Below are 14591 nucleotides of genomic sequence, written 5' to 3'. Positions count from 1 at the left end.
TATTTACTAAGAAACTTCGACAAAGCAATACTTGTGTTGCAATGAAACGCGTTAATGAACCACAAGGGGTACCAACATTGGTTCCGCCTTGTATTTTTCCGTACTGTTTTGACGTTACACCAACATGTCCATGCTCTGACAGCTGTGTGTCTGTGACCGCTGGGATAGAAATGTGTCATTCGTAAATTTTAAACGTCTGTGTCAATGTAGCAAAACATCAAAACAGAGGGTTTGAGGATATTTTCATCAGTACCATGGCTCGGGTTGTGAAAGTGTTTCGGACTCTGCGGAATCACTGGAAGAAGTCCACATTTGCTGTGTGTGTCCTGTCTTACGGAGGCCACTGGCTGTATGGGAAACACTGGTGGGTATTTTGAGTTATAGCATTTTGACAGAGTACAGGCTTTTTCGTGTGTCTTACATTATGTGTCTTGTATTTAAACAGTGATAACGTCCTGCGGAGAGAGGCTTGTCTAGTGGCCAGGGTAAGACATCTCTTATTTTTGCTCAGTTAAACCAAAACTTTTGATGGACTTTTGATGATGATGATCATCATAATCTCTTTTAGGAATTTGGGCGTCAACAGATAGCACCACAGGAGCGGCTGAGGAAAGCAACAGTGATCTTGAATCCTGCAGCTTGCAGTGGGTAAGAGGCATTGTGAAACCTGGAGCGACATCACTTTTCTTGTACTGCTTTCAGACGCCTTTCACAAGTATTTAAGCCTTTGAACCCCTGGGCAAATTGATGAGGTTCCTTTTAAAAACATGGGAAAAACAGGCAAAGAGTAACTTGGTAAGAAATGTTCCACAATTTGCAAGTAATAGATGATTTGATTTAGATTTTTTTTTTAAACTATGGAAAAATGTCCAAAAAACTAAATTTATAATTACTGTAATGATATATTTAAAATTATTATTTACAGAATTATTACTCATCAACATGTCAACTTGTTGTTTTTTGTTTGCTTTTTACTTTATTTTTCTTGTATGTTTTTCTAATCTTTTTGTTAATTTTCTTGTACTTTTTACTAATTTCTGACTTATTTTTGGCTCAATTCTTCTTGTCATTTCCTTCCTTCGCTGCTCTTTGCCCTCTTCCCATGTTTTTGAAGGAAATCACAATGATTTTCTCAGACTTCAGAGGGTTAATATTTTGCTACTTCGTCATGACAATTGGCCAGTGTGGGAATCCATTGGAACATACAGTGTGTTAATCATGAAAGTAACATTACATTACATGACATTAACCACAGCCTCCATACTCTGATTAAACTCCAAATATTCCACATGTTCTGTAAATCATTATCGATGTCCCATTACGTAGAATTTAATCTGGAAATGTCTGTTTGTTTGAGCAGCTTCATGTGTGTGTAATGATGGACCCACAGGTGAGTCAAGCAGAGTCAAAGAAGTTTTTTTCCTCATATATGTCCAACTTCCTGTCACAAATACCTTCAGGAAAGCCAACAACCTGTTTGAAAAGAATGCTGCTCCTATTTTACACCTGGCTGGTGTGGAGATTACCATAGTAAAGGTATGCTTAGCTTTTTTCCTCTTTACAATCAAGCAGTGCTATTGTTGGCTCTACTAAAGATCCCACTGTGTGACACTGTAATTATATATCACCTATTTCTCTACAGACAGATTATGAAGGTCAGGCAAAAAAGCTGATGGAGCTCATGGAGCAGACAGACATACTGATTGTGGCCGGAGGGGACGGCACCTTGCAGGAAGTCATCACAGGTTTACTGCGAAGGCCAGATCAAGTAGGTGTCACACAGCAAAGTTGTGTTGTGTTGATCTGTCATTATGAGGAAACCTTTCTTTTAATGATGTCCCTGATGGGTGTTTTATATCTATAGGATACACTCTGTAACACACCGATCGGATTCATTCCACTGGGCTCTCGCAATTCCTTGAGTCCAAGTCTTCACCTCCTCAGTGACAACAAGGTCAAGTAAGTATGTCTTCAATATCATACTTAAAGATCCAGATTTTATTATCACACAGTCCAACAATAAACTGTGCACTGGATGTGTCTCACTGAGTAAGTGTACGTATATGTGTATGAGTTTGCTTATAAGTAACTGATCAGAATTGTAAATATTTATATATAGGTGTGGATATGTGTATGCTTGTACATATATGATAAGCTTAAGATTTCTATAATGGAGTTATTTATAATAATTGAATAAAGAGATAGGATTAAGTAAGTTAATAATTCTTCCTACTCCTTTTCACACATGTAAATTGAGGCAATTTGCGGTTGGGATTTAATATGTCTTTTTTTTTTTCTTTTTTTATTCGTAATTTTTAACTACTGTTTTTGTTGTTTTTAGCATGTTCAAAATAAAGACATCAATCAAATCAAACTTAAACCCGATGTCCACCTTGTACATTTTCCAGAGACATTACATCAGCAACAGTGTCCATTCTGAAGGGAGAAACTGTACCTCTGGATGTGCTGCAAATCAAAGTGAGAAACTGGTTCTGTTTACTCCAACAGGCCTCAAAGTTCTGAATGTTTGTCATTTTTCATTATCGCTTTCTCCATCAACAAGGATAATTAAGTAAAATGTCATGAAAGATTATTATTTTGTTTTTGCAATGCAGTGAGATACAGTGTGTGTCAGCATTTGGATTGCAATTTAAATTTATTTTTGTGTGTGTGTGTGTGTGTTTGTGTGTGTGTGCACACCTAGGGGGAGAAAGAGCAGCCAGTCTTCGCTCTGATGGGACTACGCTGGGGTGCTTTTAGAGATGTGGCTGCAACAATCAGCAAGTAAGATTGCACAGTTGGTCACTAAGATTATAATCCTGTGTAAACCATAACACAGTTCCCCATACAAATGAGTAATTATCCATATTTCACCATAGATACTGGTACCTTGGACCACTGAAGACACATGCAGCACATTGGTTTAGCACTCTAAGGGTAAGGCAAAAATTGGGTTAGAAAAGAATATCGAACGGTTGTTGGCTTTTTATAAAATATCTGATATTAGAGAGCCATGTCAGCTACCGCCAATATGATAAATATTCTTCCCTGGTATGAAACAAAAATTCCAGTACCAGTACTCTATAACATTCAAAAGATGTTCATGAGGATATTGCTGTATTTAATGTTTCCCGCTTCCTTGTCACTCATGACTGTTAGAAACCGGTGGCTGCTGATGTATTTTAATCTCACACTACTCTAAAATCTCTCAGGAGTGGCCCCTAGTACGTGATGTCTCAATATCTTACCTGGCTCCGAACCTCCGGCCCCCTGATCTGCCCCCTCAGAAGCCCCCCAGACCCAACCTGCTGTACCGGATCATCCGCAGGCTGAAAAACCACTGGTACCCTCCTGTCGAAGGTAGTGTGTGTCACTGTGTTGATCCCAGCATGGCAACATGTAGAGTAAAGGACTGTGAGTTACATTTTTGATTTGCGTATGTGTTTCACCAGAGCCTCCAAAAGCGGAAGAGCCAGAGCAGTGGAAGGAGGAGAAGCTGTCAACATTTGAGCTGTTCATTCAAACGCACAATCAGAACCCAGTGAATACGGTCAGTCCAAAAATAATTGTATTTTTAAAACTTTCTTTATATTATTATAAAATTATGAACATTTGAACGCTGACATGATCACATTGAACCCCGCCTTTTTAATAATTTGTCGATATTTATTTAAACTTGCAGCGCATAAATGACTCCCTGATGATCTGTGCAGAGCCAGACAACTTCACAGTGGGCGAGTACATCACTGTTGGGTCAGTAGATTCAGTTTTTTATCATTCTGCTGCTATCAGAAACACAATTGAGGCAAGATACAGTATGTAAAAGTTATTCAGCATATATAAGTAAAATAATGTAAATTTTCATCATTATAGAAATAAAAAAGAAGAGGATCCAACTATATTCACTAAAAACTCCACAAAACTGGAAGCCGGCGCTTGCCGACTGCAGCTGCCAGAGGTCAGAAACCTTTTAAGTGGTGTTTATGCTATTTCGTTTTTTAACATCAAAGCAGTTCATAACTATTTAGGATTGTTCTGACATTGGTGACTTTACTTTCTAAAGCTCAGTATGTTTTTTTTGTCACAAAATTTAACTTTACGTCCTGACCCCGCAGGGTGCCGCTGGCTTCTACAACATCGACAACGAGGAGTATGAAGCCATGCCTGTGGAGGTAAGGCTGTTGCCACGGAAACTACGCTTCTTCATCAGTGCAGAGCGCAGAGAGCAGCTCCTCTCACAGATGCAGTGATGGAAAAAAAAAACACTGAACCAGAAAACTGATTACAAGAGAAAGACAAAAGCAGAGACCAGATGCCATGAAACTCTGAGGTCATTTTAAAAGGAAGTCTGCTGTGTCAGCAGTTTTAAATGCTGACCAAGTACGGACCGTTTAACTACATGTAAACATTAAAAGAATATTCAGTTGAACAATTATGAGGAAGATTACATTACATGCTGTTATATATGAAAGGACCAAGGCTTTGTTTCTTTAAGCCAGTAGCCCATGTACAGGCTGTCTTACAAATGGACTTTATGTTTACTGAATAGTTTACTATCACATTTGAACTTGGTCAATAAAAATAATGTCCAATTTAGCACAGAGTGTTTCTTTTTTTTTCTTTTCATCAGTTTGACATTTGTTATGTAAGCATTTAGTTGATGCCTGGTTTAGATAAGGGGTACAGGTGTTTTAGGGGGCAAAGTAAACGTGATGGAAAGGTTGTCACAGAGAAGAAAGGGGTAAATTAAAAGTAGCCAAATACAAAGAGCAGTCTGAAGTGTTGGACTGGAAAATGAAATGTTCTGGTGCTGCCATGTCAGTGTGAAGCTTTTTAACCCAGTGCTTTGAGCTGGCTGTGACCTGCTTAGTAAGGGGAGCTGAGAGGAGTGTGGTTAGGTTGGGTATAGATGAAGGAATATGGAAGAATAAAAGGATGCTGCGGCATGCTGAATGTGTTGTAATGCTCCAGATCTTGGACCAGGAGTTAGGCAGACTCCTTGATAGGGCTGTATCTGATCTGACAGATGGTGTAGACAGCAAATCCGCAGGATTAAGCAAGTGGCTGCATCCTGCTGCAGGCCTCTTTTCATTTGGGTTGTTCAGGAAAACAAAGTGAGCTCTCAGTTTTATTATGGCTATTTTAATTGTGGCAGAAATATCCAGTAGGAGAATGACAGATGTTAAATAAGTGAAATTAGTAGAGGGCAATTAATGATATGCTTGAAAACAGGGAACTTCCAATTTCCACACGACAACATGCAAATGTTTTCACAGGCTGGAGTAGTTTTCTTCATTTCAAGTAAAGAGAACTTAAATATTAGAAACTGAAATAACTAAAATCAGTGGAAGACCCTTTTAAACTACCAGTGTATAAAATAATTAAAATCGGCACCTCAGCCAGCTACAATAGTAAAACGCTGTTTACATGTTAAAGCACTAGTAATAAAGATCACATACTAAAATATATTAGAAAACAACACTTATTTTTTTGCATTTAATTAGTTGTGCCTTGTAAAGCAATGAGAACAGTGATCCTGCTCAGCGAGTGAAGAGAGAAGTGTAAGCAGAGTAGTACGATTATGAAGGAAAAATGTGAAAATAGTGATGCAAGGTTAAAAGCAGAGAATTAGAGAACACCTAAACTGTATCAAGGTTTTATTGTTTTACAGTGGCAGTACAGTGAAATGAATGAACGATTGCTCATGCTGTTGATACCATGTGTACATTACTGACATCTCTTACAGTGTTTCACATTAGTAAAGGTGAAAGCTTATGTGTTATTCTGTGAAGGCTCTTGATTTACATTACAATCAAGAAGAAAACAGTTACACTACTTGGATGTGTTGCTGCACATGTGCAATACTTATGCTGTCTTTGACATTCAGTAGTGACACGCTGCACAAATGACTTGTTGAGCTAATGCTGGTCTGTGAACGACTCCACAAAGAAGGCATTTTATACAGTGGTGTGTTTTGTGTACATTTCCTTTTACATTTAACATACACGTGTAAAGCAAACACCGTCAGAGGCAATGAGTATAAACATTTGCTGACGAGTAAATAGACCAGTCAGTGTCAACAGATTTCACTGGAGCACGTAAAGGCCATTCAGTAGTGCTCAGCACAATGTACTTAATCTTTCAGCAAATACTGTTGACGTACATACAGTACTGAGTCAGTCACTTTACTGGAGTAAGTTTGAGAAAATCACATCTCCTTAAGGCCCCATATAAACAACCTTTTCTTTCAATATTGGTGCACTTTTCTATTTTTTAACCCACCCAGAAAACATTTTAGGGGGTCAAGTCAAAACAGACAATCAGCAGTTCTCAATCTGGGGATCAGACCAGGTTGTTATTTTTGGAATAACAAAGTAAAAATGACTATTTGTAGACACATGACATGTTTTTAAAAAATGACATTTTAGCTTGCGTCGGGGCGCCATGAGAAGGCTGAGAAAAAACTATTCTAAATTTCTACGAGGCAAACATCAGCCTCATGTGTTCCAACATGGAACAAATTATCACTCCAATTGGCAACGTGATGGATTAAATAAACCAGTGTGCCAAGATAATTCAAAAGACACAGTTGGCTCATCTCTGGAGCTGGATCCACTCAATAGGATTGTGATGAAAAGACTGAGAGAAACCCTCAGCTGCCCAGCCCTCACTGTGACCAAAACCAGATTTACAAAAACACAAAGAGATCTTTGTCAGGGACACAGACAAGCAAAGAGGATCTCCTTGAAGCTGATCAACAAGAAAACTACAAACGGCTCCATCAAGGACTCCTCACTCAACACAATCGCTGCGCATATATCGGCTTCCATTGATGAACCAGCCTCTGGTTGGAGCGTGTATACAGTGCAACACACACACACACGCACAAAGCCCCTCCATTCCATAACCACACACTGGCTCAGACTGTAAGTAATAAACATAGCATTAAAAAAGGTACAGTTAGGCATGATCACTGTGCATCAGGAAATAGTCCGGTGGTGGACATGGTGCAGCATTCGTAAGAAGTTAGTGTTAGAAAGTCACATTCATTTAAATTCAAGAACCTCAGTTAACAGCAACAAAAACGGCTCCATCACTTGAACTTTGTGATCAAACACAGGGACACATTATCAGATCGACCTCGTTTTCAAGGTGCATTAAGGTGAACAAACAGCTTTCCCTTCTCATTCTGAGTCATAATAATATTCCCCATATTAAAAAAAGAGGATATCACACTTGTTTGTTTTCAATACACGTTTCACTTTTACCGTCTTTCAGTTGCGGAAGAAATAGTAAAAATTTGAAAACCGCATGAAGAAGTCTGATTTCAACTGATTCCTATTGCTTCCTTTTTGAAAGGCAAATAAAGTAGTCAAAAAGCTTTCGATTTATGACACGATCATCAGTGTAATACAGCAGGATGATTTTGTTGCACTTTATGACGGTTTGAATCTTCTATAAAAATCTATTTGAAGCACACAACTCCATTTCCAGCAGTAAAACGGCCGCTACGTAATGTGATTTTTTTTCTCAGACAAGTGAACACTAAAGCCTGCAAAGGTTATCTTCATTGTGATGGGTGCAGTGGAGAATGACCAATCATCCCGCTGTGATGACCAGATCTGATCAAGACATCCATACTTTTTATCCAGTGTTTCAACCCCTGGCCTCTTCAGCCGAAGTCAAACAAGCACACAAGCAAATGTTTCTGACAAAAAAACAGCACTGAGTGAGATAAGATGTGAAAGGCTATAAGATCACGCAGCTGCTATGCGGTACTGTCTTCTTGGCTGGTGTTTGTCAGCCACTGTGGAGCAGTGCACCAAGTGTTCACATCATCCACACTGTTTAAAAAACAGTCTCCACAGGTCAAATGAGACACACAGAGGATAAACAGACACCCAGGAGGGGACAGCAGGCGACAGATGGAAGTCCCAGGACAGAGGCAGTGTCTCAGTGTCTTGGTGTGTGTGGGCCTTGAAGGCACAAATATCCAGTGGCGTTCAGAGTTTCCGAGGCTGAGGGAGGCTCAGGGACAGCACAGGTTGTCTATGACCAGCGTGAGGTCAATACCGTACACCTCCAGCAGGTCAACCAGGAAGGAGCGATCGCACTGGGGATCCAGCCCCATGGCCCTCACATGCTCAGCAGTGAGGGTGGGATCGCTGCTCCCCGCTACATCTGACAGGGTCTGGAAGATGCGGTTATTGAGCTCCATGAAGAACCTAGGACAGGATTAAAGGCAAGTGAGTCTCGCTATTGTCATCACATTAAAATGAGAAAAACAATATAATAGTACTCCTCCTCTTAAACATAAGGCCTCCAAATGAACAAGCAGCTGTGAATACACTTGTCAAGAACTCACAGAATAAAAAGATCCTCTTCGTTTGACGTGCAGTCTCCATCCACCTCCTGAGAGTACAGCAACATTTGCCTGGAAAATAAAATCATCATCTATCATTAAGAAATCTAAAACGTAGGCTCTTATAGGGTGCCTATAATGCTCACTTGTATTTTGGGTTTCTATTAGAACATGTTAACATGCTTTAATGTCCAACAAACACTTTATTTTCCCCATACTGTACGCTGAAATACCTCAATTCACCTTCTGTCTGAAATGCTTTGTTTTAGTGACTGACTTTTAAGCCCCACTGCGAAAAAAGCCCAGTCTGCTCTGAAGATTAGACCCAAATTTTGGGTATTGACTATTAATTGATAACTGAATAAATTTATTTTCAAAAATACTGATGCATGTATCTGTTTTGGACAGCGGATATATTTTGTGTGTACTATACCTCTGTTCACTCAGTTTCCTGTACTTCTCCTTATCCGCTGCATTGAGTCGGAGCAGTGGCTGCAAATGACTTCTGTGTGTTTTCACATTCTGATTATCGACGTAGACGTCATACAGCTCCTTCTTCTCCTCAAAAATCTTCTCTGTGGTGCCTTAAAAATTACAACAACAGGCTCATATATAAAGGATCATTTCCACAGAGTACAGATAGTGGTCAGTTAACTATTTACATACTGTAAAAGCCTCACTCACAAGCCACGTATGACAGCTCTGTTTCCAAGGCAGTGATGTCAGCAACGTTGATGTAGAAGAAAGGCCGTAATTCAGGCACGGAGACACCAATTCCAGGTAAAGAGACATTGGCCAGGCAGCAACAGCAATACACTGAGGGAGCGCAAGACAAGGAAATGAAACTTTCAAATGACAACACTTGGGTTGCAACATTAGTACGTTTATTACATCCTGACCCGTTTGTGTTGAAACAAACGGTGCAAGTGTATGTAAACGTGTGTTGAGCATCTCACCCCTGTAGCAGACCACGCCTACAGGTGGAGGGGAGAAGATGAGGATCCGTTTCCTAAGCAGTGCAAACTTCCACAGCACCATTATGTGCTCCCCGAAAAACTGGATGAACTGGGACATGCAGCCAGCTGGGTGGGTGATCTGCAGGGAGAAAAAAAAAGGGACAAATATGTTTTCATTGTCGTTGTTATTTGAGAAAGCCTGCCAAAAATATAAGCTTGCGCTGCTGCTTTCACACCTTCATTTCCGGGTGCATGCAGCGGTTGATGGTGGTAACACTCCAGGTCGGGCAGGCAGTGACCAAACCATTTCCTGTCGGGGGAAGGACTGCTTTTTTATCCTCATAGAAGGCCTCCAGTGGAGAATACTGCCCCGGACACTGCAACTGGTGCCTACAAGGCAAGAGGAAGAGGGGGGAGGAGAAGGGAGAAAGAAAAAATACATCAGATATGAGTAATCCAAGCTTTCTCAGATGGTATAATTAAGCAGATTAACCCTTTAACACATGGATCAAGATCACTTTTGTTGTGCTGTGTTCAGCGGCCTTTCACAAGCACTGAAAACTGGTTTGATTTCTTTTGAATACATGGGAAAAAAAATCAGAAACAAGTCTCAGAAATTTCAAGAGAAAAAAGTAAAAGACAAAACAAAATGCCTAACACTTAGCTGGGGTGATTATTAGATATTAACAAAAAACTATGGAAAAATGCAGAGAATTACATTTTTTCTTTTCTCTCTGTTTTAGCACTTTCTTAAGGTCATTTTCTTGTTTGTTTTTGTATTTTACTTTTCTTTTTTTGTTGATTATTTTAAGCTATTTTTTGTGACTTTTTACTAATTTCTTGCAATTTCTTTTTCGCCATTTCTTTCTAGGTTTATCATTGCCTTTCTGTGCTTTTCAAAGAACTGAAGTCAATTTGCACAGGCTTCAAAGGGTTAAGTTTGCGTGTATGTAAAAAAAAAAAAAATCACATGCATACTCATGATCTGGCAATGTGGCTCGAACTTGCATCTGAAAGTTTTCACTCTATCACTATTTGTTATTATTAAGAAGCAATAATGAATAATGAATGTGTATTCAGTATAAGACACTATTTGGGTCATCAATAATGCAAAATTATAGATTGCGCTCTGTTAGTAACCATCACTAGCTCTGAAACTGCATTGTGGGATCATTTGAGGCCAATTGCATTACATAAATGCTATTTGTCAATTTGGTTTAACCACTTCAGCCACTCATGCTTTACATATTACCATGCTTTGCAGCATCGGAGGCGTCTGTTGGCTACTGTAGAGTGACTGTAATAAAAAGCCACAGTAACCCCACATAACTGTAGGCTAGATCACCACACTCGGTTCAGATTAATACACACCAATTTATATTCGGCCGAAACCTGAGCCATCTGTATTTGGCCATATTTGTAAGCCGTAACTGTGGCTGTGTCACATATTTATACATAGTCAATGAGGAGATAAGCTTTCGTGAGAGGAGTGAGGCAGAAGAGCAGAGTTACTGAGGAGAGGAGAGGCTGTCAAGGCATCTTCCACTTCCGTGCTTAGACTTCATACAAAAACTGCATGTAAATGGGCTCCAGTGACGATAGCTGTAACCAGGACTCCGGGTTCATGTTTAATAGATGAGAACATTTCTAACAAAGAAGCAAGGAGGTAGGCACATAAAGAGAAACCTGTAAAGAGAGTCAGGGGGGATAAATAAGGTAAACAGAATACAAATAGGGTGGTGCAACGGGGAGAAAATAAGAAAAAAGAAAAAAAAACAGAGAGAAAACGACTAACGCACGACACACAGCACATCTTACCCAGGGGCAGATTATCAGACTAAGGGCCCCTGGGCACAGATATCGAAATAAATAAGGTAAACAAAATACAAATAGGGTGGTGCAATGGGGACAAAATAAAAAATAATAAGAAAAAATAAAAAAATAGACAATAAAGACTAACGCACAACACACAGCACATCTTAACCCGGGGGCAGATTATCAGACTAAGGGCCCCTGGGCACAGATGTCAAAAGTCGCCTGCATCTCACCTGTATAAGCGCAAAAATCACACACTTTCTAGTTGTTTAGTTACATTTTGTGTCATTTGGAATCTAGTTGTAATGGATCTTTTAATGTATTGTATCTCTTTGTTGTATTATGGGGTAATTTTGTGTCTTTTTTGGTCATTAGTGTCTTTTCTATGTAATTTTGTGTCTTTTTTTTGTAATTTTGTGATTCTTTAATGTAATTTTGTGTCTTGTTTTGGTCACTTAGTATCACCTTGTGGTTGTTTTGCCCCTTCTTGTAGCTGTCTTTTGCAGCTCCATCGCCTCTCTTTGTGGTAATTTTGAATCTCTTTCCTGTCAGTATGTGTTAATTTGATCATTTGAGTGAGATTTTGCTAGTGAGGGCTGGTAGGCCCATTCAGTAACTCTTCCATGGTTTTACCTGACTTGGTTCTCCAGGAAGTGCATGTAGCGGTAAAGCAGAGTGTAGGAGGGAGACAGAATTCCAACAGACTTCATCCTCGCTCCTCGCTCCAGCTCACTCTCCACAGGCATGTTGGCAAAACAGGCCAGCCCAAAGTAACAGCCTTTACGGAAATATCTAACCAAAGGCAAAACAGAGAGTATGAGTAAACACCAAGTGACACATTTCTGACAGGGATTGAACAAATGTGTAAAAAATACTGGATTTTATGCTTAATGAATGTTGAGGGTAAGTACGTACATAAAGTCATTGGTGATCCGATGGGAGCCGCTGGCCATTGACTTGAACTCAACTCCATCTAAGTTGATGTCGTGAGGCAGGCACCACTCTACCATATTCCCTGTCATTCAAAAACACACAAAATAAAACAAGTTACTTCCCATTCTTTCCACTTTCACTCTGGACATTTCCCTTAATTCTGTATTTCAGTCATGTGGTCAAGGATAGTAAGACAGCACTGACTCAGCTGCTGTGAATCCATGCAGTGAACTCCTCTATACATAAAGCTGAAGCACTGACATCTTAGCATAGATTTCTCTTTTAAAAGGATGTTTTTTTATGGGCTTCAGCTTCCTGCGCTTGCTCCTACGGCAGGTGAGACAGCTTGGAAAAAACTGGACAGCAAGAACAGGAAGTTGCTTTCTTTTGGGAGTGTGCCTCGTAAGAAATAGTAGTTATTTCACCTTTGTGGACTGATGGTGAACATATTTAGTGGGATCTTGATAGTCGAAATGTTTGACAGCACCACCTGGGCAGATTTTTTTTTTTAATTGATAAATTAATCATATAGGCTACAAAGCATCAGGTGAAAGGAACAAAGGAACAGCATGGGTTATATATATAAAAAAATATAGATATATGTACACACACACACACGAAAGATTCAAGTATAGATACAAAAGTATAAATGCAGAATACAAATGGTAAAAATGGTACAGACAAATAAGTAGATAAGAAAATAAATAGGTGAATAAACTGAAATAAATAAACCAAAAAAAATGGGGGTACAGAAACACAAACAACAAATATAAAGTTACATTCCGTCAGAGAATTTGGGAAAGAAAGAAGCATCATTTTTCAAAAGCTGAACACTTTCTTTGTTATTAATTAAGCTGAGTAACTTAAGGAGAGTTTTTAGTTCCTGGAGGAAAGATACAGCACTTTTGTTTGTGTATAAAAGATTTAGCAATTAGAATAACAAAATCATTAGATATTCAATAGCACTATTGCCTGGATTATTATACTTACAGATGATTTCCCTGAGGTTAAAGAAGTAGACGCAGTTAAAAGTTTCAAAGAAGTGAGATTCTAGATCTGTCCAAAATCTTTTGGCTATTTCCCAGAATAAAAGGAGATGTGTAATAATTTGTTATGTTTGCAACAGGAGCAGGAAGTGTCAATGTGTGTGAACATAGCAATGAGGCAATTAGCAGGGTAGATTTTATCTAAAATTTTGAGATGTATTTCTTTAGCCTTATTTGAGATACAGTACTTACAAGGTAAGAGCCAAGCCATTTTCCAGTTCATGTTCTCAATTATTGATCTCCGGAAAAACTTGCCTCTGGGTACAGTTTTAGACTTTATTTAAAAGGATCGGTGAATATATTTATAGTTGCACTTTATATCCATTAGTTTAATTCCGTCCAACATCAATAAAGGTTGAGTTATGTCAATCTCACCATATTTCAGGACACCTGGGCTGATAGCACCACACACCCTTCACCCCCATGACTCAGTATAATGCACTAAAGCACATCCGTAGATAAGACATCATAGGATCTTTAATTCAGGAAATTTAGTCAAAGTCCACAACTGAGAATTTTAAACTTAAGATGGTGTGCTGAAATTTGACTGCTCACCTGATCGTGTATCAAAGGTAACCACAAACACAGCCACGATCTGGTCTTTTTCCTCCCACTGATCCCTCACCGAGAGGCCGCCGGAGAAGGGAACATTGCGATCTGTACCGAGAGGCTCCGGGCGATCCCAGCCGTGCCCCGACAGCTCTGTTCGCGGACGGCCCGGGCTTCCGTTCCCGCTGGCAACAACAGCTGTCACGCTCCTCGTCGGACTGCAGGTGATGGTGGTGGTGGTGGTGGTGACGGCGGTGCTTTTGGTGCTCCACCCAGTACCAGCCGCGATGCCCGTCGGTGAGCGTCGCCCGACTGGCTGCGAAGTTTTCACCGCCGGAACGTCCTCCTCCCGCGGCGGCGCAGGCGGTGGCGGGGCCGCCTGGTTCGGATCGGGCGGTGGGATTTCCTCCCAGTCCAGCAACGGGGCTCGGTCCGACTGCTCCACCATGGTGTTGTTGCTGTCTCCGAGGACTCGGGAAGGGGGGAAAAAAAAGTCCGGTGTACAGTTGAATCGAGCGCACTAAACACGCTGCAGGAGCCGGATCATGATTTCCTGCTGCTTGCTGGGTTGTTTTCTGTGTATTTGTAAGCGTGTCACATCCACTGACGGGCTGCTTTTCCTCCGCCTGTCTCACTGTTTTGATGACGTCGCTGACTTCCGCCCACGTGTCTATATTACTATTTCATACAGTGACCTGATTTTGGTTATTATGGGCTGTTTATTCGGCCTAGAATAATTAATGCACTCATAACATTCATGTCGAGATGAAACTATAGCATGATTGTCACTCTAGTCTGTTATATAGGTTATACCTTTATGTATGGAACGCCATTACAGTCAATATTCAATAAATACGCACATTAATAAATAAATACGTGCAGAAAATAAATACATTAAAATTAAAAATTATATCTGTTTATTTGTGGATT

General features: G+C 40.0%; 2 protein-coding genes across 2 annotated transcripts; one reads left to right on the top strand and one right to left on the bottom strand.

Moving 5' to 3' along the window:
• Window positions 1–123: 123 nt before the first annotated feature.
• Window positions 124–4515, top strand: agk (acylglycerol kinase). Its single transcript, XM_042495948.1, has 14 exons — window positions 124–364; window positions 446–485; window positions 569–648; window positions 1461–1536; window positions 1643–1768; window positions 1865–1959; window positions 2409–2478; window positions 2705–2784; window positions 2880–2937; window positions 3213–3360; window positions 3453–3550; window positions 3683–3753; window positions 3874–3958; window positions 4116–4515. Exons 1-14 carry the CDS (start codon window positions 255–257, stop codon window positions 4248–4250), a joined length of 1272 nt encoding a protein of 423 aa, XP_042351882.1. The 5' UTR covers window positions 124–254; the 3' UTR covers window positions 4251–4515.
• On the bottom strand, window positions 4371–14484 carry dennd11 (DENN domain containing 11). Its single transcript, XM_042495946.1, has 9 exons — window positions 13668–14484; window positions 12049–12148; window positions 11767–11925; window positions 9555–9708; window positions 9319–9457; window positions 9047–9178; window positions 8796–8946; window positions 8366–8434; window positions 4371–8225 (listed from the first exon to the last, which is right to left on the bottom strand). Exons 1-9 carry the CDS (start codon window positions 14107–14109, stop codon window positions 8030–8032), a joined length of 1542 nt encoding a protein of 513 aa, XP_042351880.1. The 5' UTR covers window positions 14110–14484; the 3' UTR covers window positions 4371–8029.
• Window positions 14485–14591: the final 107 nt, after the last annotated feature.

Source organism: Plectropomus leopardus, chromosome 11 (assembly GCF_008729295.1).
Source record: "Plectropomus leopardus isolate mb chromosome 11, YSFRI_Pleo_2.0, whole genome shotgun sequence".
Classification (NCBI taxonomy): Eukaryota; Metazoa; Chordata; class Actinopteri; order Perciformes; family Serranidae; genus Plectropomus; species Plectropomus leopardus.
This window is presented reverse-complemented; position numbering and strand designations above follow the sequence as displayed.